The sequence below is a fragment of the Scomber japonicus genome, chromosome 12, assembly GCF_027409825.1.
Source record: "Scomber japonicus isolate fScoJap1 chromosome 12, fScoJap1.pri, whole genome shotgun sequence".
NCBI lineage: Eukaryota > Metazoa > Chordata > Actinopteri > Scombriformes > Scombridae > Scomber > Scomber japonicus.
The window spans coordinates 12,994,474-13,022,247 of NC_070589.1; the positions used below are offsets into that span (position 1 = coordinate 12,994,474).

The following is a 27,774-nucleotide window of genomic DNA, read 5'->3' on the forward strand; positions in this document are numbered from 1 at the left end:
CAACATGTGAAGTGAGAGGAGTCATCAGATGCCAGGGAAAGTTTATATGAGCCAGTGCTGCCACTCAGTGTTTACTCATCCATGCTCACATAATCCCAGGCCACTCATCAGTAACTGGAGTCATCTGCATTAATTTCAGATGGTTCTCCAGTGACAGCTTCCTGATTTTGGCCCTCTGACCCAGATAAACGCGGTGGGTGTCCCCCTACTCTGGAGCCTCAGTTACAGGCCGCCTAGTTTTACATTCAGTTTATCACAGAGTGTTAACTTACTGTGAGGCTTTTTATGAGGTTGTAACAAACGCAGGTGGCTGCTACACCAAACTACACATGAACACTCTAAATTGTACATACAAAAATGCTTATTTTGTTAATTTGTAGATTTGAAGTCTTTATGAGATTATTTACCCATTGCTTTATTTGTGATCATGTTTCACACAACATGATGCTTGTGATGGGGCTGATAATTAAAAGTAATCCCTGAGGGTTGGATGCCGCAGACCAGTGAACCACCAAAGTTGCCAGTCAGCACAACCGACATCCACATGCTCTGTATTTGAAACTTTCCTGTGGATTCTTGTTGTCAAGATTTAGTCTGTGTTAAATTCAAATAAACTGTCTGACTGACTTGGTTTGGTGGTAAATGAGATTTCCCATTGGGGATTAATAAATATGTCTAATCTAATCTAACGAAAAACAAAGCCCCAGTCAGTGTTATAACAAATTCTGTGCCCTGACTAAGAGTTTTGAATTTTGAGAGGTGTTATCAATTATTTTGACCCCATAGTGTTGGATAGTCACAGAGTGTTACAGGTGTTAATACAAAATGTGAGACCCTATAATCAGATATAAGATGCAGAGTCAAACATTTTGATAGCTGTGATATCACAAACTGGTGTACTGTCTGTAAAGCATTAATATTTCAACTCACGATATGTGGTCAAAGGCTGCTATTCCTAGTCAGCTCACAGAATTTTGTTATACCGGACTCAAACTCATGATCATACACTCTCACCGTGCTGCTTCTAAACCAATTAAACTGAACATGAAGCAGTAGGACTTATCTTACAGTTTTGCTGGAGCAGTAGCTGATGTCTGCCTCCCCAATAACACTAAATAACCATCTCATTAATAAGACATAACAATCATGACATTTATTATGGACAATAACAAACCCACAGATCACTACTGTGTTAATTCCCTTGTAAAATAAACAGAGATGCAACAACACCTGAGGGAGGGCAGAATATCACAAGCATGTATGTTTCTGAGATATTAATAGATACTGTATTAATTAACAGAAAGTGTATTACACTGTATCTCTGCCCATCACCCTTCCCCTCTTAAACACTGCATCCACTCTGTGTAGTGTATGTATATTGCTGGCAGACCATATTGATCCAAATACAAAAAACAAAACTGTCACATCCTGTCTACACATATCCTCAGTCAGCCTCTAGAGAGTGTCACCATGGAGACAGAAAGACAGACTACACCTTACTATTGATTTTAACAGCACCATGTAATTCATAAGTCTACCCAACAAGGCCTCTGCCATTTTTATTACATGGACAATGCTCAATTTATGAATGTGGAACCAGCGTTGTTGTGCACAACAATAAATATTTGAGACATTGCGCCATAAGCACAGAAACTGCCCAGTCACTGAGACATATGGCTTGTGATGACTGTGTCCCTGTGGGTTATGTAATGCAGCAGTAAGTCTTCTCACAGAGGTGTGACATGTCATGCACTGGCCCCAGTGGAGGAGAGTTAAGTGCTTGTCCTGTAGTTTCTTCATAGCAGCTCCTTCTGGTCGAGCTGGCTTGGCAACTCAAAAGTAAACTATGACTCTTATTTATACATTTGATTCTATTACGGTTTGAGGAGCAGCACTGTTGACAGTCCTGATCCAATTTCCACAGACCATTTTGAGATTTTACATTTGTTTCCTCTGCTTTTGATAGAAAATACTGATAAATTCCAATTTTAAAAGTCAAAAGTCTATTTTCTCAACATTACATTCTGAGCCAATGTACTTTGGGTATTTACATTTTCTGTAAATCATATTGTAGATTTCACTCCATTATTTGATAGTTGTAGTTACAGTAGTTACTTTGCAGATTAAGATTTTACATGCCAAACATATCATGAGTTTATGAAATCGGAAGCATTGCTAAATTGTAAACTAGCCAACAGACGGCTATATACAGTACAAAAGTTCAAATTAACTCCACATTGACCAGCATGATATTATAGGAGACTTCTAATGAGTTGACATATAAAGGTCAGTACTAGTGATGGAGTACTTTCAGCCTCAGAAACAGTTGTATAAGGTTTCATGTGACACTGAAAATAAACCCAATGATGTAGGACGCAGGGGTATTCAATTAAAATTCACTGAGGTCCAATTTGTGAAAATGTCCTCAGGTGAAGGTCTGGAACATCATAATGTCTGTAGGATTTTTCAGTACCTTGAAGTAGCATTGTAGTTACATCAGCATCTTTATCTAGTGGGTATTACAGACTGTCAATTAAATACAGTAGAATTCATTTATTAGGATTTACACTGAACTTGTGGGAACATATCATTTAAAAAATAATTAAAAATAAATACATACACATAAATACCTTTTCTTTTCATATATCAAATAAAGATGGCATTTTAAAATAAAGTGCATTATAGGAAGCTTTTGATTGTGCTTATTAAATAAAGTGCTTAGTTTTAGAAAAATAAAAAAGAATCCCTTTTTACTTTTAAACTTAAACCATAAACTTAATTTCACATCTAATAACTTTATAACAAAACACTTATTAACTCTTTTCTCCGTGTGTATCTCACTGACAGTTGAGTCTCTCCGCATGTCTGAATGCAGGGATTTGATTGGCTGATTGGCGTCACGTGAGCAGATTGGCCATGCATAGTGGTCTGTGAGTTTCTGAGGGCCGCTCCACTTTTACCGTAATAGCTGGAGAAGACAAAATTTAACAATCCTCAATATTTAATCATTTACAATATAGGCCTACAAATAAAATGTAATTGAAAACAAAAACCAAAAAGAATCCCTTACAGTAAATCATTGTATTCACTTTATTAATGACAATATAAACCTATAAGACAATAAAAGACCCAATGTGTGACTACCGTTGCTTTAAAACTTCACTAATGGTCTGAGGACTGAAATGTTATAAATAAAGTGTTTAAATGATCAACAATATCAGGGGATTATTTAGTTTTTAATCATGTCAATAAAACCTTTTGTGTGCAACAACTTTGTCATACTTTTTATCCTTAGGCTAATAAACTAAGGACAAAGACTTTGAAAGCCATTGGCATTTTCAAGGCAGTATAGACAAAAGACAGTTGCGTTATGGGAAATGTAGGATTATGCATGTTTGTGGTATAGCATACTAGTATGAACAAAAAGTATGAGCAAGTGCCCCAATGTTTTGGAAGTGCAATACTAAACTACCCAAGGACACCTTTACAATGTTGTTTATACATTCATGAAACAGTATGAATCAATATGGGGTCAGATTTAAAAAGTACCATGTTAAGTACCTGGATATCCATTAATATTATCATTTTTCTTTTAAAACTTGTGTTGAGGAACTGAGGTAAAGGCTTTATTTTATAGAGAGCAGTGCCTCTCTTTTAGCAGTAGGTTGTGGATTGTACATGGAACATTTTTTATCAGTGCTTGACTATGCTGATATAATTTACATGCATGCTTGTGCGTTTATGTTGTGTATCACAGCTCTCTAAGATTTATTACAGGGGACAGTTTTAGAGCCCATCACCCTACCATGTATGAGAAAGTAGAGTGGACATTACTTACCACTCAAAGAGAACAACATAGTCACTTTTGTAATTGATGAAGTCTTTCTAAATAAACTACCATTTTATTTATCATCACCTAAGATTTAGAAATATGGGATACCGCACCTGTTCACAGGCATGCATTACCTTGGAAATCCCATATATGAAGGCAGAACTGCGAAAAAGTGAATAACTGTAGCTATATGCTTTATAAGTGGAATCAACTTCAGGACTCCCTTAAATCAGTCAAGTTTTTATCCATAAAACATTTTGTTGTTTTGATTGTGTATTTGCAAGGCATTTTTGGAAATGACAGCTTTGCTCTTGAATGATCTCTCATTCTTCCAGTTTCTGTTGACATTTAAATCACAGTTTTTTCATGTGGAAAACCAAAACAAGTTCATGCAACCAGTTTTTGAGGCACGTTGGAGTTGGTTTCTTTATGCCTTTGAGAGTATACCTTTTTTTAATCTAATAGTTTACCAATGCTATCAGCAGAGCAGTGTGAAGGTAGAGTTTAAATAACAACTCTCTGAGCATCCAAAGAGAGCCATGTCCCCGTCATTGTCATAGGTTATGCTACTAAGGTAATCAGATTACTCCCCTATAAGTAACTTAATTACTTGTTGGATGTTAAATGGTGGTAAACTGTATCTGCTGTATTACAATACATAAAGGTAATCACATTACTTTTGGAAGAGTAATCAGATGCAGAAATTCATGTATGCTATGGGCTGAACCTGTTGTTGTTGTTGTTGTTGTTACCCTAAACACCTGTTATAAGTGAAAGTTACACAAAAGAAACCTGGAATTAGTAAATAAAACACACAATATCACCATATTTACATATGAATCCAATAAATGATATCAACACCTAATATCATTATGCAATCCCTGAGATGTTTCCTTGTTATAATTAGAAGACAATTTTTAGATATTGTACTCAAAAGTGTCAAATCATTTTAGAATTAGATTTTGAAATGTGGGACACTATTTTTTAGGCTTAGAAATACTTTGATATATACAAAGCAACCTTATCTGCCAAAACTTTCTGAAATATGCGTACCTATATTTGATCATTTGATTGTGTTGGTCCTTTCTGCATCAGAATGTCCTATATGTTCACATGTGTAATGTTAAACAATATAATTTACACAGTTCAAATATGGTTAGCTTTAGAATAACTGGACAGACAAAGTTGTCCCACATTACCCTAATCCACCCTATGTATTACATATTAGGCTAAATAAGGGGCTCAACTTTGGATAGTTATGTCATTATTATTGTCTTTCCCTCAGGGTTCATTAACTAGCTTAGGGTCATCTCTGTAGAAATCTGTGAACCATTATTATTATACATTATAGTAGACCACTCTACTATGAATGAATATTTCTTGTTGTAATTGACATTTTCCAGTGAAATGAGTCATTTAGCAGAGGGGGTTGAACACTTGCAGAGCATTGTATATCAAATTGTCATTAGAAGCTGAGCACCCCTAAAGGTCTGATCCTAGAATCGCAAGAGGCAGCAGGAGCAGCGGCAGGGCTCCTCTCTGGGCGGACTCCTCCACTGTAACCACCTCCTCTTTCTCTCCAACTGCTCTGGGACAGATTCATGCTTCAGCTTTTTTTTTTATTTTATTTATGAGCACCAGTCCACCCTCTGGACCCCTATAGGACGGCGCGGGAAGCGTAAAAGAAGCGTGAAGACGACATGGGAAGCCCCGTGTGTCCGAGATGACCGATGGTTTGTTCAAAATAAACCCGTCTTTTTGTCCGCAGAGAGGGAAACGTAAAACAAGGCTTGTTTTTGGAGTCCCACCTCCCCTCCTCACTCCCCGTAGGATTTGATTCAAAGGCGAAAACCAAGATGGCCGCCGATTCCGTGCAGGTAGGAAAAGTTGACAACTGTTGCGAAAAAGTGCGCAAACTTGCTCCAGAGGGCTTAATAAATAAGTGAGCAAACAGTTTGGTCTCATGGAGGTTTGGTCGCTGTGCGGCGATAATGTTGAATATAAGTAAATGGCCTAATCTAGATCCCAAAGGGTTGTCTGGGAATTATCCATGGATTGAGGCCTGGGAAACAATTATCCAAACTAACTTATCCTGAAGTTTCCAAAGTTTTAAAGCGGTGGGTTTGTGCGGGAGCCGCCGTGTTAATGAATGTAAGGGCCGCTGTTGTTAAAAGTTTCTGTTGTTTTAGTTCAATAGTTGAAGTCTAATAATGTTTGCTCTACGTTAACTTACAGGTCTGTAGCCCAGCGTTAAGTCAACCTGTGTAACGCTGCTTCCCTCCATGCAGTCATGTAGCTGCTAGCAGTGTATTTTTCAGTTTGAACATGTTTATCAGTAATGTGAATAAAGTGCTAAATGTTGCTATCGTTTATGAGGAGCAAGTGCTCACCGGTTTGCTGCAAGTTTTTTTTCCAAACAGACCAGTTGAACTTATATGTCAGCAGTAATGTAGCAGAGGTGAGAAATGAGGTGTACTTTAACCCATGTAAACATCAGTCATTTGAATAGTTATGCAAGTTTAATCGTCCAGTCCTCCCTTTTTATTTTCTATGAACAGCCATGACTCACTGATTTATATGGTTTCACTTGAGTGACGTCAGACCTAAAATAAATCTTTCTAACACCCCTCTAAAAAAAAACTATCAAAGTGTTGAAACTTTCTCCTGAACTTTCTCTAAACACGTTACAAGTGCAGTCAAGTAGTGTTTTAGCTTTACTCTCTAACAAACTAGTTTAAAAGATCACTCTCAGTTTGTTAGTCATCTGTACAGGGAGGAATGAGGAAAGTGATCACAGTTTATAACAAAGCTACCACCAGTGAGAAGTACTAGGTTAAATGTTTGCTATTTATGTTTCCCTGCAGACTGAAACTGAGCACTGAGCCAACAGGTGCTGATGTCAGTGATGCTGCCACTGAACAAGAGTTAAAAATATTATTAGTCATCTTATTCACTGACTCTAAAAATCAACAGTTTCCTCATATAACTATTACTACTACTACTACTACTACTTTGAACTGATTTTACCTAGATTGTCAGACTGTAATTGTGCGTTGACATCCATCTGTGTAGACTGGAGGAGAATTAAAAGTTCATCGGAGCTGTCAGTTTCAGCTGACGCACTCAAGTACTTGAAGTATGATAGATAACAAACAAGCCCATCCCTGTGTTGTGTTGTTTACATGTGATGGCAGCACATTTTGTATTATGTAACATAAGAAATGCCCCAAAAAAATGTCAAGAGGCAACATCTGGTAGTTGAGCCAATGAGTTGTTATATTTAGCGAAGTTATTTATTTATTTAGTAATAGCTGGATATATTTAGCTTTATATATTTCCCCATGTCTTCTAAACCCTAAAGACCCCCCTCTCCCCAATATTTAAATATATATAAAATGACTTTGCTTTGAATATTAATTTGGTTGTCTAATATGTTTTTTTAGTTACCTAATTTAAAATCTATACAATTTTCTCAGACTCCCTGATTGGGTCTATGAATATTCAAGTATATTTCAATTCAAAAGTTTAACTGCTAAATACAAGATGTCTCCTACTTCACTGTAAACTCAAGAGTATGTGCACTGGAGGCTTCAGGTTTTCACATCACACTTGTCTATGAGTCAATCTGTCTATGAGTTGCACACTGGACAATGACTGGCTCCAAATTAGTTGTGGTGTCACAAATCTTGCTTGTAAGCACCTGTCAAACTCAGATTTAAGGTTAGCACAGAAAAAACTTTCCCCTTTCAGCAGATGAATGTGAAAACAGCCTGCACAGTGAAGCTCAAACATCCAACTGAAGGAACACGTTTTTGACTGGACAGGGAATTTAATGAAGAGCCAGATCAGCTGAGCAGTGCAACAGGTGCCACAGAGCAGTTCACCACTTGTCCCAATCTGTGACATTACAGTGTCACGTCTCTCGACACAGAATAAACCTAATGTCCATCTGGCTCCGTCTTATCTGACATAGTGATGTGTCTCAGGCTCGTGTTAAGGCTCCGTTTGTAGGATCCACGTTTTATTAGCCTGTGTTGCTATTTCTGGTCTCAGCAGAGCACCAGGCTGCGGCCAACTCTCTGCAGCCAGCTGTGGGGTAAGACGGGCCCGGGTGTCAGGTTGTAGGCTGAGATAGGCCTCGCACAGAAATGGCAAGGGCTTGGCTTTTTAAGCGTGAGCATGGATAGTGGCCTCAACTTTTCCATTGTCCTATTGTCTGAATGGAGCTCTTGTTGTTGGACTTGAAGCTTTCAGGCTTAAAGAGCAACTTAACCTGCTTACACATGAAGTTCAGACCTAATGTTTGCTTTTACTTCACAGTTTCCTTTCATGTCCGAGGCACTAAAAGAGCTCTTTAACAAGATCAGCATGTGTAGGTAATAGTTGACTGACTTTTGTAAATATTATCAGCAGGTTTATTAATTTAGGGTGCTAGATGGCTGTCTGCAGGTCAGTAATTACTATAAATGTGGTTGTTTTTATTTCTGTGGTGATGAACAGTCCCTATCTTATCATTAGTATTATCTAAAATCAATCAGCAGCTTTTGTTTCTTTTAATATTAAACAAAAGCATGTGTAGCTTAAAGTTTTAAGATGCACTCTTCAGTTAATTTTTAGTTTATTTTAGGCCCTAGACATTTCAGAGAGGTGCTAGCAGAGCTGCACTGACATGATCCTCCATCTATCATAAACTGTATGCATTGTGGCGTGAGTGGAAACAGTTGCTTACAATTCCTGCTTCACTCGTCTTTAAACCAAATAAGTCTTGAGTTTCCGGTGTGGCGTCATTCCCCTGATTAGGTAACGCACTCAAGCAGCATGAAATGATAAGCACCGCACAGGTAAAAGAGCAACTGGAGGAAGTATTGCAACTCCAGAGAAACAAGAGGTGAAACCAATCTTACGACTGAGCACCGGCTCTCTTTCTGTGGATGCAGTTTCTTTGTTTGATCTCAAATTAAAACGCAGACCTTGCGGGCCTACTAGCTGATTTATTTCCACCTTATCTGATCGGCCTTTCGTGGATTTCCTTGCATTGTTGTGCTGTAAAATAGGCCCTTTTGGGTGTCCTCACGCTGTCCTCATACCACGTTGGGCAAACACAGCTACAGTGCAAACATGCTTTGCAGGGCAGTGAGCTTGAAGAGCTGCCCCCCCCCACCCCACCCCACACACACACCCCCAACTCCCCGTCCCCGACCACCATTCTTCCACAGGAGTTGTGACCTCCATTTTACCTATGAGTCATCAAGGAGCCTCCGGACCAGGATATGTGCAAACTATAGTTTCCTCTGAAGTGAGCACCTATAGAGGAGAGAGAGGAATTTCACAAGGGCCAGTCAAGCGTATGACTGAGCCCATGGAAATCCCTTATCTTACCAAACATTTTTCCCCCCGAACATAAATCTGCTTGTCAGAAATAGAGTAGATAATTTCAGGATGTCCCCCAGGTAACTGTTTAACTGTGGTGAGCCGCTCAGGTCCTGAAGCAGCTTGTCTCATGATCAGATCAATTGAGTTAGTACATGAGGGCCTAATAAAATACTCACATTGAATATGATTGCTTTTGCTGAGGGAAATTAGGTCTTTTGGTTCCTGAAGGTTTCATGAAAGTACATTTATTTTTTATGATATTAGCAGAGATAGTCCGGCTTTAAAAGACTGTGAGGAACGAGGATTTTCTGTGAAAGTGAAGCAGGAAAAGAAGACAGCACAGCCAGCTTTTACAGTGATAGCTCTCGTGTTTTTAAAAAGCTCTGTTTACACCGGTGGAGTAAAAAACTTTTAACTTAACTATCATCTGCTCTCAGACTTCGACAGCACTCTTAACTATACTTAAAACCTTCTTACAGTAGTCGGGTGTGTAGTTTCAGTGTTTTTCCTCCTCTCCTCCACCACACAAGTTGCTTTCCAGGGGGGGAAGGCCACAATGGACAGCCAGCGTTATGTTTTTAACTTGGGTTAATTTTAGACACAGTCCTCTCCCTGGAGCGAGATTAGGTCCCATTCTGGGCTGCTCTGACCTCACAGAGTGTGAAGCTAAGAGGGATTTGGCTGTCACTGCTCAGACGGTTTATCTTCCCCTGTTGATGTCAACAGTCTGTGTGAGAAAGAGAGCGCAAAACGCGAGAGAAAATCGGATACTCGGGGAGTGAATGAGTGTGGCCTTGGACGGAGCCTCTCCCAGCCATGGTGTAGCCTAACCTTTGTGGCGGAGCGTATCGTTTTTCCTTCGCTGGGGTGGATGTAATGACTGTTTAGCTGGTCAGCAGAACATGCGAGGACTGGGTTGTTCATCTGATTTAGAGATGGAGTTGGATGAAACTGAGGAAGCTACGGTAAGGAAGAAAGATTAGTTCAAAAGTAGAAGTTTTGTATTTACTTGATCCATCTTTTTACCACTCTCTCCTCAGGTTGTTGTAGTTTGAACAGTTGATCATTAAATAGCATGTAATCGCATTAAGTCTAAATGTGGATATCAGAGTGTTCGGTTTGACTAGTTTCTTTTGTATAAAAGTCATATTTGGTTGAAAGCAGGAAGAAAAGAGATCCCGTGGTAGTTAGTGTGGTGATGTGCTGTCTTTCACATCTCATTATGAACCTTGTTCCATGAATGGAATAAGTTAATTTACACACTTAAACTTGGCTCAGTGTCAGAGGCCTTCAGGCGGCAGCGGGGTCTATTTTACATTTTATATGTTTATTAGCTTGTGTTATCTGGAGTGACACACAAAATTTGATTTGAGTTTGTGTGAGTTGGGCTGGCATATGGTGATGACTACAGTGAGAAACCGCAATAAGATTTTTTTTTTAGCATTTTATGGTTATTATTACCTAATAAAAAAAGAATTATTTGAAGCCGCTAAACTACAGCCAGGTAATTAGCTTCAGCTAGGGCCACTTCAAATGCAAAGCAGGGAAACTGGGATTTTAACAGCCAGGGTGTGACAATAAATCAACAAGAGTTTCCTCTAGTTATTACAACATTAATTCATCTATTACATTCTTCCTGAACATTAAATATTGTCAGTTAAATTTGCACAGTGTGACACATGGTGGAAAAAAAGCTTCAATAATAGTATAACAATTAGGAATTATGTGTAGTTAGTTTGGTAGGTGTGGGCAGGAGTGTCTGTTAGTGTGGACGTATAAAAAGAATGGATGCAGCGTTGGAGGCGTGGCCCTGTTCGTTTGGTGCATGAAGCCAAAAGACCCACTACAGATAATTTGAGCGTGGATAAAATGATTCAATCGTGCGACTTTTCTAGACTTGTGGAAATGTGATCGGACTGAATGGATCAAATTGGGTGAGTTTACAAAAAATGTACCTGCTGATTCACAGACGTCTCTTTCACAACGTGAGTATGAGATAAAGTATTTTCGAGGCCAATAGCATTGCGTGTTGGACCTGAAGTTGTAATTAGACGGTTTGTCACTGTGTCAAATTGGCTTCAAGCCCAGCGCTGTTCCTCGGGGCACACTGTGTGATCGGTTACACCTCATGTTGGTGTGGACCAGGAAGGGGGCTTTTGAAATCATAACGCAACCCTACTTTACACTGACGATTTTTCCGAAACATTACAGATGTTCAGTCATGATGTGTACGTTTAATTTATTATATCAGTAGTACATAGATGAGAGCAGGCTGTACCTTTGGTTTGTAATTTGGCCTGTTGTGATGCCCAACTTGTGAGCTTTGATCAATGAATTGTATGGTGAAAGGAAATCAATTGATTATTCACAGTCGTCAGATAGTCGCAGGCGTATTCTGTGATCAAACAGAGGAACGTCACCACCTTATTCACAATGACCTCTAAAGCTCGGAGCCATTCAGGAAGTAATTTCTAATCCCTCTTTAGTTGAGGTGAAGGCTTTAAGGATGCAGGTCACTGGTGACTGACAGCAGCAGTGAAAACACGGTGCAGAGGATAGCTCAAGTTCAATACCCAGCACTACAACGGGCTGACCTCAGAATACCCAGGTTAGGCAGCCAGTGTTCAATCTCAGGTTTTGGTCTGAAGTTATTTTCAGTGCATTTCCATCATTATAGCTTTAAATGTTGCTAAAGATTGTTGTTGTTCGCTAGATACTCAGGATCAGGAAAAGTGAGTGACTGCTAGGATGTTAATGTTGCGTGCAGCTTCTCTTCTGTTACTGCTGCTTTACTGCTGTCAGGAGCACTTACTGCTAAATGGAGATGCATGTATTTTGTGAGGAAACGGCCTCAGCTGTTTCGAAGCATTTGCAAGTTGGATGCAGACAGTTTATATTAATAAGCCCTGATGGTTAAACACTACTCAAATATGCCAGCGTGTGCAGTCCATTTGTTGACTGAGTCACTGACCTGTGCATGTCCTCTCCTCCTCCCTCTTACTCCGCTTTCCCATTTTCCTCCTCCTCCTCCTCCTCCTCCTCCTCCTCCCTCACTGACCCTCGCTAAATTACATTTCACTCCTTCCTCTTATCTCTCTCTTTTTTCCTTCTTTCTCTCCTTTCCTCCCACAGGGGGATGCCAGGGGCCAGATGGTGGCAGAGCGATTGGGTCTGGGACACAACCTGGACCTGTCCGACACCATGGTCCAACAGAAGCTGGAAGAGATCAAGGAGCAGATCCGCCGCGAGATCCGCAAGGAGCTGAAGATCAAAGAAGGAGCAGAGAACCTGCGAAAGGTAATATCTCTGTGTTTTTTTTCACTTGATAAGCAGCAAGTTGTTACATATTGACATTTATTAAAGGGGTAGTCCAGCAATTTAGTATTGGGCTTCCATTAAGTTAGTTTGCTCATAACAGACACTATAGCATGGTTCAAAGCATATTTTATACAGTGCAGCAGCCAATAGCATCTTCTCAGATATCCATGTCCTTCAAACTCTGTGTCGCTACTGTGTCTTTTTGGTAATGAATTTATTGTCCTCAATCCCAACTTGAGATAACCGACATGAGATCATCAGGATTTTGTTTTTCTCCAGATAGTGAGGCTGAGTAATACTCCCCATGATCATCAGTAGAAATCCCCTTAATCTCCTAATTCTTGTATTTTTATGTCATTAGATAAACGCTTTCTCAAGCCTCTCCTCTCCTCTCCTCTCCTCAGGTCACCACAGACAAGAAGAGCCTGGCTTATGTCGACAACATGCTGAAAAAATCAAACAAGAAGGTTGAGGAGCTTCACCAGGAGCTGCAAGAGCTCAATGCCCACATCGTGGTCAAAGACCCAGAAGAGCTGCAAGGTAACAAGCAGCAGTGTAAAAAAAAAAAAGAGAGAGAGATTGATAACACTAACACTACACCATCCTTACATCAGCACATGCGTCATACACGTTTACACATTGTTACATTTCGGCAGTGGAACTGAACTTTTTGGTTGATTGATTGATAAGTGGAATGATTGGCAACTGAAGTACCAATAATGGAGAAACAAATACAAAACAGATGATCAGGTGTGAGAATTTACTGCTTTTTGTTGACTTGTGTGACAGTAGACTGAATATTTTGATGGTATCAGCCTGACTAGAGCAGTTTAAGTATGTGATGGTGTTAAGGATGCAGGTTAATGGTGACTGACAGCAGGAAGAACATTGTGACATGCATTTTCTAGAACACTAATTTATTTTTCATATAAGGTGGTATAATGTGTGAAAATGCAATATCTGTAGAGGAATGTGGTTTTTCAGTGGGTTATATCTTACTGACTCATGTTTCTCCCAGTATTTTACATATTTTTTCATAACGTAATCCTCAGACAAAGACCAGTTTCTCTGCTTCACTGACAATGGCAGTCCAGTCTTCTTGCTTGAAGGGTCATGTGATGGTTTTCTTGCTGACAGCCAAAAGTATTCATCCTCTGTACCCCACAAGGTTATACATTTATTATATATTACCATGTTCTCTTTAGCAGTTTAGCTTACATACTGGTGTACTGCAAATGCAAAGTATCACTGAGTAAATAACTTTTGCAATGTTGTGTTAGAGCAACACTTCTATCAACACACACACACACACACACACACACACACACACACACACACACACACACACACGTTCAATCTTTGGAGGTGACTCACTCTCCAGAGGCCGACATTGTTGCATTCCACATTCCACCGACAGTTACAATGAGCTGTCGATTGTTTCCCTCGGAGGCCGCTGAAAGCCTGCTCCTGTGCGTTTGTGGACAACAATGGAATTTGCAAAGAGTTAACAACACGACAGCGGTGCGCATCCAGCGCGGTTTTCGTTACAGCAGTGGCCTTATGGGGCAGTCGTCGCCTGGGCGAATTCAGGAAGAGAAGGAATGGTATTTGTCTGCCTGTCGCTATCACATCCCCCCAGTTCAGTTGACATTAGGAAGTAAATGAGGAGGGATGTGTGTGTTGGGGGAGGGAAGGGAGGCTGTCTTGGTAAATGGTTATCTTAAGTGGGAACAAATTTAGCTTGACTTGGTGACCCTCCATCTGATGAACGAGGGCTTTCTTTTTAAGTGACGCGACGCCAGCGGAATGTCGCTGGCCGTCGCCAAATGATGGAGAGGAGTGAAGCGAGTGCAACTCGGCTCCGCAGTCATGAGACAGCTTCTTGAAATACGTTCAGCTCTCCAATCCACGAGAGACGGCACTTGTTTCCTGAATTAGCAGGAAGGAGTTGCGCTGCCTGTGCGAGCAGCCAGAATGTGTTTTTGTTCCAGGAGATGCTTGAAGGGAGGCTCTGGTTATTCTCCGCCACTCAGCTGACGCTAGGAATGGACCGACACACTCTTTGGGCGCAGACCCAGGGTCACCAGCCAGGTCCCACTGTCACATATGATTTCATTCATAAAGAGACCTGCCCAAAGATCTACAGTTTACTCCCCCGAATACAAGTCCAGTCTGTTTTCCCTCCAGTCATTACATCACATCTCAAGTGACAACCATTCATGTCCGTTTTTAGGGCCAGTTCTCCCAATCATGATGTCATTGTTTAGAGAGTATTGTTAGCGTGTTTCTCGTTGCTTTCTCATCCGATACACACGGGGTCAATGTGAGGGAGGGTTCCCCTTGTCAGCTGTCCAGCAGTGACATCAGCCCCGCAGCTATTCGGTAGCTCAGTATCTTGTCCTCCAGCCCAGCGTGGGCTGAACCACGCTGAGGAAGGAGGGGTCCTTGAATTCTTGGCTCGATGATGACCTCGACCAAAGCCCCCCACCCCCCACACTCAGAGAGGAAAGCCCCGAGCGTAGGCTGGATGACATACACAGCACTTTTGCACGTGTGTCTTCTTCATTCTCAGCTATTAAGTCTCTCATCGCACATGACTTGTGAACGTGATCTTAAGATCATTAGCCTTGTAACGATTAGATGATTCATTGGTTTGTTGATTGACAGAAAATGAAGTGACAGCTATTTTGATAGTCATTTTCCAAAGAAAAAATGCTAAAATTCTCTTGCGTCAGCTTCTTAAATGTGAATATTTTCTGTTTTCTTTACCAAATGTATTGAACTGAAGATCTTTGGTTGTTGACTGTTTGTTGAGATGTTTATATTTTAACTGACTAATAGATTCATTGAGAAAATAATTGACAGATGAATCAGTGAATAAAATAATAAGTTGCAGCCCTACCAGACAAAACAGAGGGAGCGGTTTGATATGCAACAAAAATCTCCTTCTGAAATGGAGACAGGGTTGTTGTGGTTCTGTTATGGGTCCATCTCCGACTCAACATGGTCTTACTGTAGTCGCAGTTACACTGAAGACGATGCAGTGTGACTTTTCTGAACAGTAAAGACAGTTTTGCCCCAAGCCTCTGTTAAATTCCCACCCGTCTCCATAGGCTTTCTACACACATGTTTGGATGAAAGACTACGAGTGCCCAGTCACGTTCTTCCCGTCTATCCCCTGCCTCTCAGTGTGTTTGCCCGTGTGTATCTGTACACAAGAGGGTTGCCCCGGGAAGGCTGACAGAAACCTCAGCAGTGATGCTCTCTCAGTTTATTAAGGGTCATTAGATGAATCATTCAAACATTCAGTTCAAAGAATCACATGCTTCCTTTCCGCCCAGATCCCGCAGGTGTTCAAAGGATTCATTAGACACTGTTTTGGTGAAACATTTGGAGTGAATGAATCACAGACTCGCCTGCTGGTTATTGTTTGGCATGTGTGTTTGGCAGCGTTTCCTAAAATAACTGATTTTCTTCACTGTTGTTATTGTACATAGTGTCAGTTGGGCTCACTTGAACGGAGCCAAGACACCTTAAGCTAAATCTTTTTTCTTGTTTCCTTTTTTTTTTTTTTTTTCTTACAGATATTTATATCATATGGCTTTTTTTACAGGACTTTAGAAAACCAAAAGACAAGAATTGACCTAAAAGACTAAATAAAGATGTATAATGAGCTGATGTTTTGTAGGTGTAATCTCTTTCTAACTCAAATGTTTGGGTCCCTTTTCTAAGAGGAGTTCCACTATGACGGCACACACTCTGAAACTGAACTTGCAAGTCAAGTCAGGAGAAGTCAGGCAGGTTTTTTTGCCCACCTCACCTGTGTGTGTGTGTGTGTGTGTGTGTGTGTGTGTGGGTATGTGTGTGAGATCATTCTGGGGAGGGGTTTTCTTTGCACCTTTTCAAGTTCAGACATGAAAAAACCCCAAAAAAACTAAACGGTGAGCTCATCGCCCAGTACTGCAGTCCAGTTCAGCAGATAGAAGACACTTGTTTTCATTTTCACTTTTGTGTGTGTGTGTGTGACAGACCCAGAAGTCTACTTTAATTTGGGAAAAGAAGCACCAGTATATGATCTGTCCTCTTCTTTTCAGAATCTGAAGAAAACACAAAAAGAGCCCACACAGTCTGAATTTGTAATAGTTGTGGATATACGATTGTTAAACGTGTTTTTATCTGCATGTGTAGTAATGTCACTGTAGTATGAGTCGTTGTGTGCAAGTTCACACTTGTTTTATTGTTGTTGTTTCTCATCAAGTGCTCGGATTAGACATGGCTGCAGGGTTACCCTCTGCTGTTAGAGTTGCGACAGATTTCAGGAAAGCATCAATCAGTTGAGAGAAAATCAGTGACTGTCTTTCTATCACAGCTGTTTAACAAACCAAGTCATTCTTCATTTATATTTGGTGATTTCTGTCATCTGGCTTCCCATTTGCAAGCGTGATTCTTTTGTCTGCATAATGGAGAGAAAAAAAACACATTTGATTGCTGTCTGAAAGTACCATATATTGATCTGAAATTTCTGATCCAGATGTTAGTGCTGATTTGTGTAGTCCATCTCGTCTGGAGAGAGTGAATCAAATGGAGCCTTGTGTTAACAAACCACATCAGTGTATAAACAGCAGAACTTTTTGGATACATTATTTGACTACTGAAGTTGCTACCTGACGTGTTTTTGTAAACAAAGTTCTTGGTCATCACGCTGAGCTGCAGGACTGTTTAGCTAACTTCAAAATGGCAGGCAGCCAGAAATAGCACACGCATGCTGAGTTGCTGTTTACAGTCAGTGTATATTTGTGACTCCAGCAGCACACACAGCCTCAAATATCAGCAGTTGTTTCCAAAGAGCCATGAGGCACTAACTTTTTTTTTTTTTCATGACTTTCCCCAGAATGCCCTCTGACCCCAGACACCCCGAACAGCGAGACCAGAATGTGCACCAGCAGTAGCCGCCTGGCAGCCCTCAAAAGACAGAACGACATCGAGCTCAAGGTCAAACAGGGCGCCGAGAACATGATTCAGATGTACTCCAACGGGCCCTCCAAGGTAGGATTCAACATGAAGCGGGGAGGGGGTGTCACCTCGGTCAGACTGCCAAGTGTGTAAAATCATACACATCTGTTGTACACAGTTACACACAAAAACACAATTAGTTTCATACATCCTGGATCTTATGTTTGTAGTTTTGCCATCATTTGTATTCTGAATAATAACATTGTACTTATCTGGTAGATCTAGTAACGTGGTCATGTCATTAAAACATGTCAGACGATCATACAGGTTTAAACAAACCTTCATGTTAAAACTTACTTCTAGGAGGAAACGAGGGTGAACAGTTAAGTTATCTAACCCAAACACAAAATAGCCATCAATGTACCAACAGTTTCTTTGGGCACTGTTTACAAACCAACTTCCTGGTTCAACATTGACTTGTTGTATTTTACCATAGTTGTAGAAAAAAAACCCCGGCTACAGTTTGCCTGTGAAATGAGGGGATTATTAGCATGTTAACATTTTCAATTTTGCTTCTCGAAAGTTTGTTTGTTTTGAATAGCAACAAACAAACAAACAAAGTCATGTGCATTCGCAAATTTAATTTCATTGCTGGTTGAGATCATTTCGATCAAAAAGTGACACCCATCCAGTATTGCACAGTTTTTCACAAAAACAAAAAGTCAAAGAATTAGACAAAATCCTGGAGGGAAAAAGTTTTTTTGTTTGTTTTGTCTTTTCTGTCCTGTTAATCATCTTGTGAGCCCTCAGATGTATCTTATCTCATTTTAACCTATTGGACCGGGTTACAGCAATATTGTTTCCAGACCTTAGCTGTTACTTGGGCAAGTCCAGAGTTATCATATCGTATAGAAGTTATAGGAAAAACAGTAAAGTAAGAGTGTGTCTCACATGACCTTCAATGTGCTTTTCAAGCAAATTCTGAAACTTACTGCTGTATATTGTCCTAAACATCAGTCAGAACAAATAGCAAGACTACTGGATGGAGGTGTATGTTATATCACAGACGCAGAACCATCATTGTTAGAAAGGCACCGTGAGCGTAATCACGTGAAAGCTGGAGCGAGAAGGCTTGTTCCCAGTTTAAAAACCAGTTTCCACCCTGCACATGGTAGAATGATACATGGTGGGTTTGCTTTTACGGCTTCACTGTAGGGGAGGAGGAAACATGAGAAGGCGCTGACACATACAGTATGTCATACACACCGCTGTTTGTTCACAAAGCTCTTAAGGTCATTGTGGCTCCTCTAATACTCACTGTAAGAAAAACTATAATTTAGCTTGTGTGTGTGTGTGTGTGTGTGTGTGTGTGTGTGTGTGTGTGTGTGTGTGTGTGTGTGTGTGTGTGTGTGTGTGTGTGTGTGTGTGTGTGTGTGTGTGTGTGTGTGTGTGTGTGTGTGTGTCCAATAACAACAGCTGGAGCACTGAGAGCCTCTCATGCTCAGCTTGGCTCTCGTGTCAGCCAGCCATTGAAGACCCTTTTTAGTGGATGGTTTTAGTGTAGTATTGGATTTCAGTGGTGCCAACTGCTCTGCCAGTGATGTAACGCTGCCCTTCATTATACGTTTCTGTGTGTGTCGTTTTAATGGCGCTTGAATTGATTTGAATTTCTCACACCTTGAAAAGTAATAGTTCCACATTTTGAAGAACGTACTTATTGGCTTTCTTGCTGAGGGTCGGATGAAAAGATCAGGTCACTTTCATGTCCAGTAACTGTGAAGCTACTGTACAGCCAGCAGCTGTTTAGCTTAGCTTAGCTTAGCATGAATATAAGGATCAGGCGGAAACAGTTAGCCTGACTCTTCCCAAAGATAATCAACAAGAACCCTCTCATTAATAAATATCTTACACATTTCTAGTCTAATTTTTCTAATCCCAAAGTAGGCTTTAAGTTTTACTCTACAAAAGGGCTGCAGCTGTCAGTTACTTTCATGTCTGACATATTGGTCACTTAATACTTTGCTTCAATTAGTAAGTTACTCTAAATGTCAGAAAATATAAAAAATATTTCACACATTAATTCAAAGTGATATAAAATGAGAAAAGCAATTTGTCACATTTTACAAGCTGGAACAGTCACATTCTGGGGCTTTTCTGGCTTGAAAAATGACACAATCAGCAACTATTTTGATCAATCTATCATCAAAATAGTTGGTTGAGGATTCATTTTCTGTTACTCAACTAATCAAGACACCATAAAACAACTTGCAAAAATGTGAGGAGAAAATGCGTAATCAAATAAATCTAAAAATGTATTGTAATGTAAAACTGAAAGGTCAGTGGCTTGAGGCAGCAGCAGCACTGATGTAGGTGTTTGTACTGCAGTGTAGTAAAGGTGACTGAAACTGCCACACAAAGCCACCCCCAGCCCCTCTTTCTCCTCCTCCTCTCTCTCCCTGTCTGACCAGGGGGAGGTCACAGTGTTTTATAAGCAACCTCAGACAGACAGACAGACAGACAGGGGCACCTTCCAGTTGGAAATAGTCCTGTCGTGATGTCAGAAAGGAAATGCCTGTTGGACAGAGGTCTTTCCTGCGCGCGCCACTATCAACAACAACCAGGATTTAAACTTCAGAGGAATTCTGGGTGGAGTTTGCTCGAGCGGGTCAGCAATTACAACACACAATGAGATTCCACTTTTTGGTGAACAAGATTTTCCATGTGGTCACTCGATGTTTGGCTCCAAGTAAGGGCATGCCCTGGCGTCCTGGCCTGTTTTTGAGTTGCGTGCTCACAACAACATAACACAATGAGTGACGAAGGATGGCGTGTGCTGTCGACCATCTGTGAAGTCCTTCCACCAAGACTTATTTGACTCAGAAAAACAAAACATTATTAAAAAACCGTCGACTCAGTTTTTCATATTACAAGTGTGTGGATGTAATTATGAGGTTCGCCCTACAGACACTTAATATTTGATTTCACTCACAGGATCGTAAGTTGCTAGCGACAGCCCAGCAGATGCTTCAGGACAGCAAGACAAAGATCGAGTTCATCAGGATGCAGATCCTTAAGGCCAGCCAAGCCAGCGAGCTGAGCTTTGAGAGCAACGAAGTGATGGGTGAGCTTTCACTTACATTGAGTGAGCCATGCAGAATCAGTTTAGTAGAGAAGTGCTGCTGACAAACAAAAACACAGATACGGAATCACCACAAAATCCACATAAAGTCTTATAAGCAGTTTTGTCTCTAAATAAAGAGTCATGTCCTCCTTTGTCCTCCAGACAAACCCATCATCAGCCCGCTGGACCTGCGGGTGGAAGAGCTGTGTCACCACGCCAGGATAGAGTCCGCTGTGGCTGAGGGAGCCAAGAACGTCATGAAACTCCTAGGCACAGGAAAAGTCACAGAAAAAAGAGCACATTCAGAGGTTTGTGTCAGCATACATATAAATCACACCCACAAATCACATTTATTTAGGAAGAAGATTCTGGCAAACTTTAAAATGAAACTGATCCGCACACTGTTGCTGTGCTCTACTAAAGTAAAACTGACTATGTAATTGATGCCATCTCTCTGTGACTCATCTCTCCTTCTTCTCTCTCCAGGCGCAGGCTCGTTTTAATGAGTCCAGCCAAAAACTCGACCTCCTGCGATATTCCTTGGAGCAACGTCTCAATGAGTTGCCTAAAAACCACCCGCGCAGCAGCAGTATTGTGGAGGAGCTGTCCCTCCTGTCCACGCCGGTCCTCAGCCCAAGATCGAGCATCATTTCCACACAGAACCAGTACAGCACTGTGACCAAGCCCGCTGCACTCACAGGTGACCATAGACCATCTCTATTATCTATTTTATTTTTAGTTAACTTATTCAAACTGCATTTCATTACAAATTGTGCACTCATACCTGATTCAAATCTCAATAAAATATCTTAATATTATTTGGGAGCTCATAATCTAAAATGTAACAAATTAAATACTTCCAACCACATTCCCTCCATGATTTAAAATTTAAGTTGATATGTTGTTACATGCACATTGCTTTCTCGATGCTCAGTTGTTAGTAGATGTTATTCATTGTTACCATGAAAGTGCCATAAAATAGACTGCACGTATGTTGGCAAATGATTCAGTCTTTATATTAGAATAGTCTGAATTAGGCTAGCTGGTTTCAAAACGATGTTTAAATACTTATGTAATTTATGAAATGCAATAACTCAACGAGACAGATTATGTGATTGTTGTTTTGTCCTTCCTCATCACCAGGCACATTAGACGTTAGGCTCATGGGCTGTCAGGACCTTCTGGAAAATGTCCCGGGCCGTTCCAAAGCTGCATCTATCCCACTGCCCGGCTGGAGCCCGAGCGAGACGCGCTCATCCTTCATCAGCAGAGCAAACCGAAACCGCGGCGTGAGTTCACGTAACGTGACGAAGAGCGAGGAACTCTCCAGTAAGTAAATCTCACCCTTGACGTTATCTGAAAAGAGCAAATATTGATAAAGTGACAGGACAATAATTACCAGACTGCTTTTAAGTGTCACCGACGTTACCATTAAATACCTCATCTGTATAACGCTGAGTAACAGTCGCAATTAGAATATTTTTCCACTGTGTGTTTCCTCAGATGAGATCGGTGCAGTTTTGAAACTGGACAACACGGTAGTCGGCCAGACGAGCTGGAGGCCAGTCAGCAACCAGGCTTGGGACCAGAAGTTTACATTGGAGCTGGATCGGGTAACACACACGCTCACACACATTTCTGACCTTGGCCTACATAGATGCTGTTGACTCAATGGTGTGTTTGGTTAACACGGTCGGTGTGTTTCACCTCTGTTTGTTGCGGTCTGTGTGTCCTGTAGTCTCGTGAACTGGAGATCTCGGTGTATTGGCGTGACTGGCGTTCGCTCTGCGCGGTCAAGTTCCTGCGGTTGGAGGACTTCCTAGACAACCAGCGTCACGGGATGTGTCTGTACCTGGAGCCACAGGGGATGCTGTTTGCTGAGGTGTGCACATACTGAGACTATTATCAGCCTTCACCGGTGACAAATGACACATTGAAACACTCATGGTGGCCTGTAGAAATCTATTCTGATCACACACTACTCTCAGCAGCATAATGTTTATTTTACAATGTTTGGAAGGTTGCCACCGTACATACTGCGTGTGCACATGTACACACTGAAGTAGATCTCTCATAGTTGAACTTACTGTTTCTCTTTATCAGGTAACGTTTTTCAATCCTGTCATTGAGAGACGGCCAAAGTTGCAAAGACAAAAGAAGATTTTCTCAAAGCAGCAAGGTGAGTTAGTAGTGTTACAGATTTGATTACCAAATCAGTTTCTATGGGCTAACGGAAAGGAGATATTACTTTGTATTAAACCACATGCTCCTCTCTTATTTCTTCTCTTCTTTCTCTACCCTTCCTCTTCTCTCTCAGGTAAGACCTTCCTGCGAGCCCCTCAGATGAACATCAACATCGCCACATGGGGCCGCCTGGTGAGAAGAGCCATACCGACCGTCAGCACTAACTCCTTCAGCCCGCAGGCAGTTGAGACTGGGCCCAGCAGCCTGCCTGGTTCACCCACACCCTGCAGGTGCTGAAACATGCTCATACTGCACTTACATGGATATTTAACAGTAATTAACATGCACTGAAGTGATGACAAAGTGAGAAAAAATCATTTGTAACACGGAATAAAATCAAAAGTGAGACACATTGTTTATTTGTGGGCATCTGTGCTCTGCAAACCTGCATCAGTAGAAAATGATTTGTGTTAATAGATAAAATACGGAAAGAAATCTCTGCACACCTGAGTAGTGGCAAGGAATATGCAACCAAAAATTAAAGTGTAGTGTAGTTTTAGTTACAACGTTTCGGTCCCTCAGACTTTCATGAGGTCCTATGCTATCATATGCTCTGTAAACCTGCAGTAGAAGACATTGTTGTGGTGTTTTGCTGGATCTCTGATATCATCACTAAGCTGTACTCTTGTCCGTACACAGCGACCCACTGGTGACCAAGCTAGACTTTGACAAAGAGCCCACCCCAGGACCCAAGCACTACCCAGCACCCGACGACATCCGGGAGCCACTTGTGCAGCATAAGATGCCCGACAAGGAGGAAGTACAGGTATAGTATTACAGGATTCACAAGCTATCGCCGATAAGGCAGCAATGAACTGATGTAATCACAGCTGGTTGATGGCACAGCAAGTAGCTCAGTGGTTTGAGTCTGGTTCATGTCACGCTCTGTTTAAAACAAAAAAACATTCCTTTACAAGTTCAAAGTTTTTTTTAATGCATTATAACAGCATGCAGCCAGACAAGAAGGACTATGTAGAAATCATTTGACAGGAATAATAGATGAAAAATTCAAGAGGGTAAATTGTAGCATTTAATGGTCAGATGGGATATAACTAACATTTTAACTGCTGTCTTCCAATAAAATGCTTTGCTAGCCATGCTGTAAAAACTAAACTAAAAACAAAAACTTCAAATAATACCTTAAAAATACTATCATACACTTAGAGTTTTTATGCACGTCCCCTTGGACTCAAGGATGAACTGATTAGATTTTGATGGTCAAAGGCCCAAAGGTCACCATGACCTCACAAAACACATTTTTGGCCATATCTCAAAAAGTAGTTCATTATGACATCACTTTACACAGATGTCAAACAGGTTAAAATGATGAAGTGATTACAATATATATCTAAAGTGTCAAAGGTCAGTTTCCCTGTGACATTGTAATGTTCTGCAAATCACTTCTCTGTTAAATATTGAACACCATATCTGAGCAACAGAAGGGCAGATTGTGACCATATTTCACGTTTTGTTTGATACTGAATTGGTGACACTAATCTTGGGTGTCCACCTTCAAACTATGGTGACTGTCTAGATCTTCTGTGTTGCAAAATCCAAATCTGAAACATCTTCTACTGTCATGGCTACAACTTTGTGTCTTGTGAACACAAACATGCCAAACGTGAACACATACAAGGAAAATACACTTAATACCTTTTATTAAATTCCTTCAAAGTCTTCACTACTAATATGAGTTTGGACAGACATGGATATAAAGCTGCCACTTGACCTGTTGGTGGAGGCATACAACTGCGAGGCAATACTTGTAGTTTCACATGAATTCACCTTCCTCCTGCTCTGCGTTCTCTCTCTGCAGGATGCTCTCGCCTCATTCGACTTCCTGAACAAGAGAAACAGCATAGCGGTGAAGGGGGACCTGGACGGAGTAGTGGAGCAGGAGATCCAGCATCCAGACCTGGAGCTCACTGCCATTCAAAAAGACGCAGATATAAGGTAAGAGTTAAGAGTTATTGTCATATGTTAAGGTCTGTTCTCAAGCTCTGACATGCAGATATTCACATGGGTGTAAACAGCGCCCCCTGGCTTTGACTCATCATGTTTGTAGTTTTAACTGTCATGTTGCAGAAATGACTATGTAGTCTCCTGCAGCTGGATTCTTTATTCAAACAGCTCTACGCTTATAGACACTGTATTTATAACAGATGCTAAATCAAAAACTTTGTCATTTCCAGGGAAGAAGAGCAGTTCCACTTTAGTCTCAAAGACTTCAAATGTGTGGCGGTCCTCGGACGTGGACACTTTGGAAAGGTGCGTTTCATTCGATCGTCCAACACGATAAAGCAGGTGCAAAACTTAAACTCAGTTTTGCTGAAGCGTGTCTTTTTTCTGCCCCTCTTCTTGCAGGTGTTGTTAGCTGAGTATAAAAGCACTGGAGAGATGTTCGCTATCAAAGCTCTGAAGAAAGGAGACATTGTGGCTCGTGATGAGGTGGACAGGTAAAAGTTGAAAATGGATGCTCAGCTAGTTAATTGGAAAAGAAAGATGTCTTTTTGTCTTGGTTAATTGTTCATGTGTCATTATCATAGATTATGAGAACAAATTATGACTCCCACTTTCTCCTCTCTTTCCAGTCTGATGTGTGAGAAGAGGATTTTCGAAACAGTCAACAGCGTCCGCCACCCGTTCCTGGTCAACCTTTTTGCATGTTTCCAGACGCAGGAGCATGTTTGTTTTGTCATGGAATACGCAGCGGGAGGGGACCTGATGATGCACATCCATGCTGATGTTTTCTCTGAGCCCAGGGCCGTGTGAGTGATCACAGCTTTACATTATTTTTAGTTTACATATTGTCATTTAGTAAAGCTCACTCTTATTCTCTCTTGGCTCTCTGATTTTCTTCACATTTGTCAGTAAAGTTTGATTTTTGGGTCTTTGCAGGTTTTATGCAGCCTGTGTCGTTCTGGGGTTACAGTTCTTACATGACCATAAGATTGTGTACAGGTAAGCAGTTTGACAAACATTCTATCACATCTGTTCAGGACATTTTTCAAAGTTTTCAATCTTTTTTTTTTTTTGGTCATTTGCAGGGATTTGAAGCTCGATAACCTGCTCCTGGATACAGAGGGATATGTGAAGATTGCTGATTTTGGGCTTTGCAAAGAAGGTAAAATGAGGAAACATTTACTGATGATTTTATGTTATGAAATGTGCAGCAAGATTTTTCTTCATCCTGCGTGTTGTTTTCAGGAATGGGTTTCAGGGACCGCACCAGTACTTTCTGTGGCACGCCAGAGTTTTTAGCTCCGGAGGTTTTGACTGAAACGTCGTACACTCGTGCCGTGGACTGGTGGGGGCTCGGTGTCCTCATCTTCGAGATGCTGGTTGGGGAGGTGAGCACACGTTTCATCAAGATGTTAAACATTCGATATCAGCAACAGTACATTATTGCATATTATCGTACCATTTGATTCATGCCAACGTCTGTTTCAGTCCCCCTTCCCCGGTGACGATGAGGAGGAGGTGTTTGACAGCATTGTCAACGATGAAGTCCGCTACCCACGGTTCCTCTCGACTGAGGCCATCTCCATCATGAGGAGGGTGCGTTTATTGACTGAAAGCCAACAGATGTTTTCATTTGACTGTGAATTCTGCCTAATATATCTTCAGCGCGCTCAGACTCAGTGGATTTACTGTATTTTATCTTCCTCTTCATGTGCTCAGCTGTTGAGGAGAAGCCCCGAACGACGTTTAGGAGCAGGAGAAAGGGACGCAGAGGAGGTTAAGAAACATCTATTCTTCAGGGTGAGTTAAAGAAAAGAGAATTTACTCTGATCGTTTTTGGGGTTTTTTGTAATTAAGAACTTGAGACTAATCCCACACTCTTTATTTGGCCGTGGGCAGAGCATGGATTGGAACGGACTGCTGGCGAAGAAGGTGAAGCCACCGTTCGTGCCGACCATCCAGGGCGCCAACGACGTCAGCAACTTCGACGATGAATTTACCTCAGAGGCGCCCATCTTAACGCCACCGAGGGAACCCCGAATGCTGAACTTGGACGAGCAGAGCATGTTCTCTGACTTTGATTACATTGCTGACTGGTGTTAGCTCACCTGACCTCCCCTCTACAAACAAATGCACACACACATGCACACAAAGACACACACACACACACACTGTGAACCAACAAGAACAGCAATGACTGTAACTCACATCTGTTTAAAACTATCCTCTTCCCTGCCCAAAATGTTGGTGGAGCAGCGAACGTGGCTCCCCAGGCCTTCGGGCAGAACTCTGTGCCATTGAGAAACAAGTCCAGAAGCCTCCTGAGGAACCCCAATCGTCTTTTTTTCTTTTTTTTAAATCAACATGAAGAACTTTTTTTTAAACAAAAAGAAAAACAAATGAAACTCTGTTGTTGGAGAAACTGAGTGAAGGAGGAGGGATGCACACGTCGTCGTGTTCGTTGTCTGACCACTGAGAATGTTTTTCATATGAACTCCGAGAAGACGGCAACATCACAATCAGTTTATATAGTGTCACTGTCTTCCTCTTTTTCTTTCGAATCTGTACAGATTATATTCAGTCGTATATTTTATTGTCGTGTTTTTTTCTTCTCTCTTTATTTCTTCTCAAAGCCCTCGCCATAGCTTTAGGACTTTTATCTCACTGTTAACTTTGACATTTCTGCCACAATCATGTCTGAAACTGGTGTTCCGTGAATTTGAAGTGCTTAAAGCATCGTCACCGAACGCTCTAAAACAAACATCTTGACTACTACTGCTGCTCCTCGAAATCCAAGTTAGTCTTCACACTACATCTCCTTTCATCTGAGGGTCCCAGTCTCTGTCTATAACCCAGTTGAACACTTTACTTACCTGAAGCTTCTGGATACAAGACACATGATATTAGTATAAAATGGCTCCTACTTAAATTCAGATTAATTTTCATAGACCATCACTTAAATCGATTTTTT

The 27,774-nt window shown here is 41.1% G+C and overlaps 1 protein-coding gene across 2 annotated transcripts; it reads left to right on the plus strand.

The window, feature by feature from the left end:
• The first annotated feature begins 5,362 nt into the window (after positions 1-5,362).
• On the plus strand, positions 5,363-27,766 carry pkn2a (protein kinase N2a). 2 transcript variants are annotated; one of them, XM_053329593.1, is made up of 23 exons: positions 5,363-5,709; positions 12,338-12,502; positions 12,928-13,063; positions 17,415-17,569; positions 20,468-20,597; positions 20,760-20,905; positions 21,084-21,297; positions 21,741-21,926; positions 22,101-22,210; positions 22,336-22,479; positions 22,701-22,776; positions 22,915-23,071; positions 23,481-23,607; positions 24,658-24,794; positions 25,034-25,109; positions 25,206-25,297; positions 25,433-25,609; positions 25,740-25,802; positions 25,889-25,965; positions 26,049-26,191; positions 26,292-26,399; positions 26,523-26,603; positions 26,703-27,766. In XM_053329593.1, the coding sequence occupies exons 1-23, from the start codon at positions 5,689-5,691 to the stop codon at positions 26,904-26,906; spliced, it is 2,925 nt and encodes a 974-aa protein (XP_053185568.1). In that variant the 5' UTR covers positions 5,363-5,688; the 3' UTR covers positions 26,907-27,766. The 2 variants fall into 2 exon arrangements, with proteins under 2 accessions (XP_053185568.1, XP_053185567.1); XM_053329592.1 differs by lacking the exon at positions 5,363-5,709 and adding an exon at positions 9,863-10,170.
• The last annotated feature ends 8 nt before the right edge of the window (positions 27,767-27,774 follow it).

Bases quoted from the DNA above. Each gene is read 5' to 3' on its own strand.
- pkn2a (XM_053329592.1), top strand. From the start codon at position 10,108: ATGCGAGGACTGGGTTGTTCATCTGATTTAGAGATGGAGTTGGATGAA. The intron at 12,503-12,927 runs GTAATATCTCTG...TCCTCTCCTCAG, and splicing joins GAGCAGAGAACCTGCGAAAG to GTCACCACAGACAAGAAGAG. The intron at 26,604-26,702 runs GTGAGTTAAAGA...GGCCGTGGGCAG, and splicing joins AGAAACATCTATTCTTCAGG to AGCATGGATTGGAACGGACT.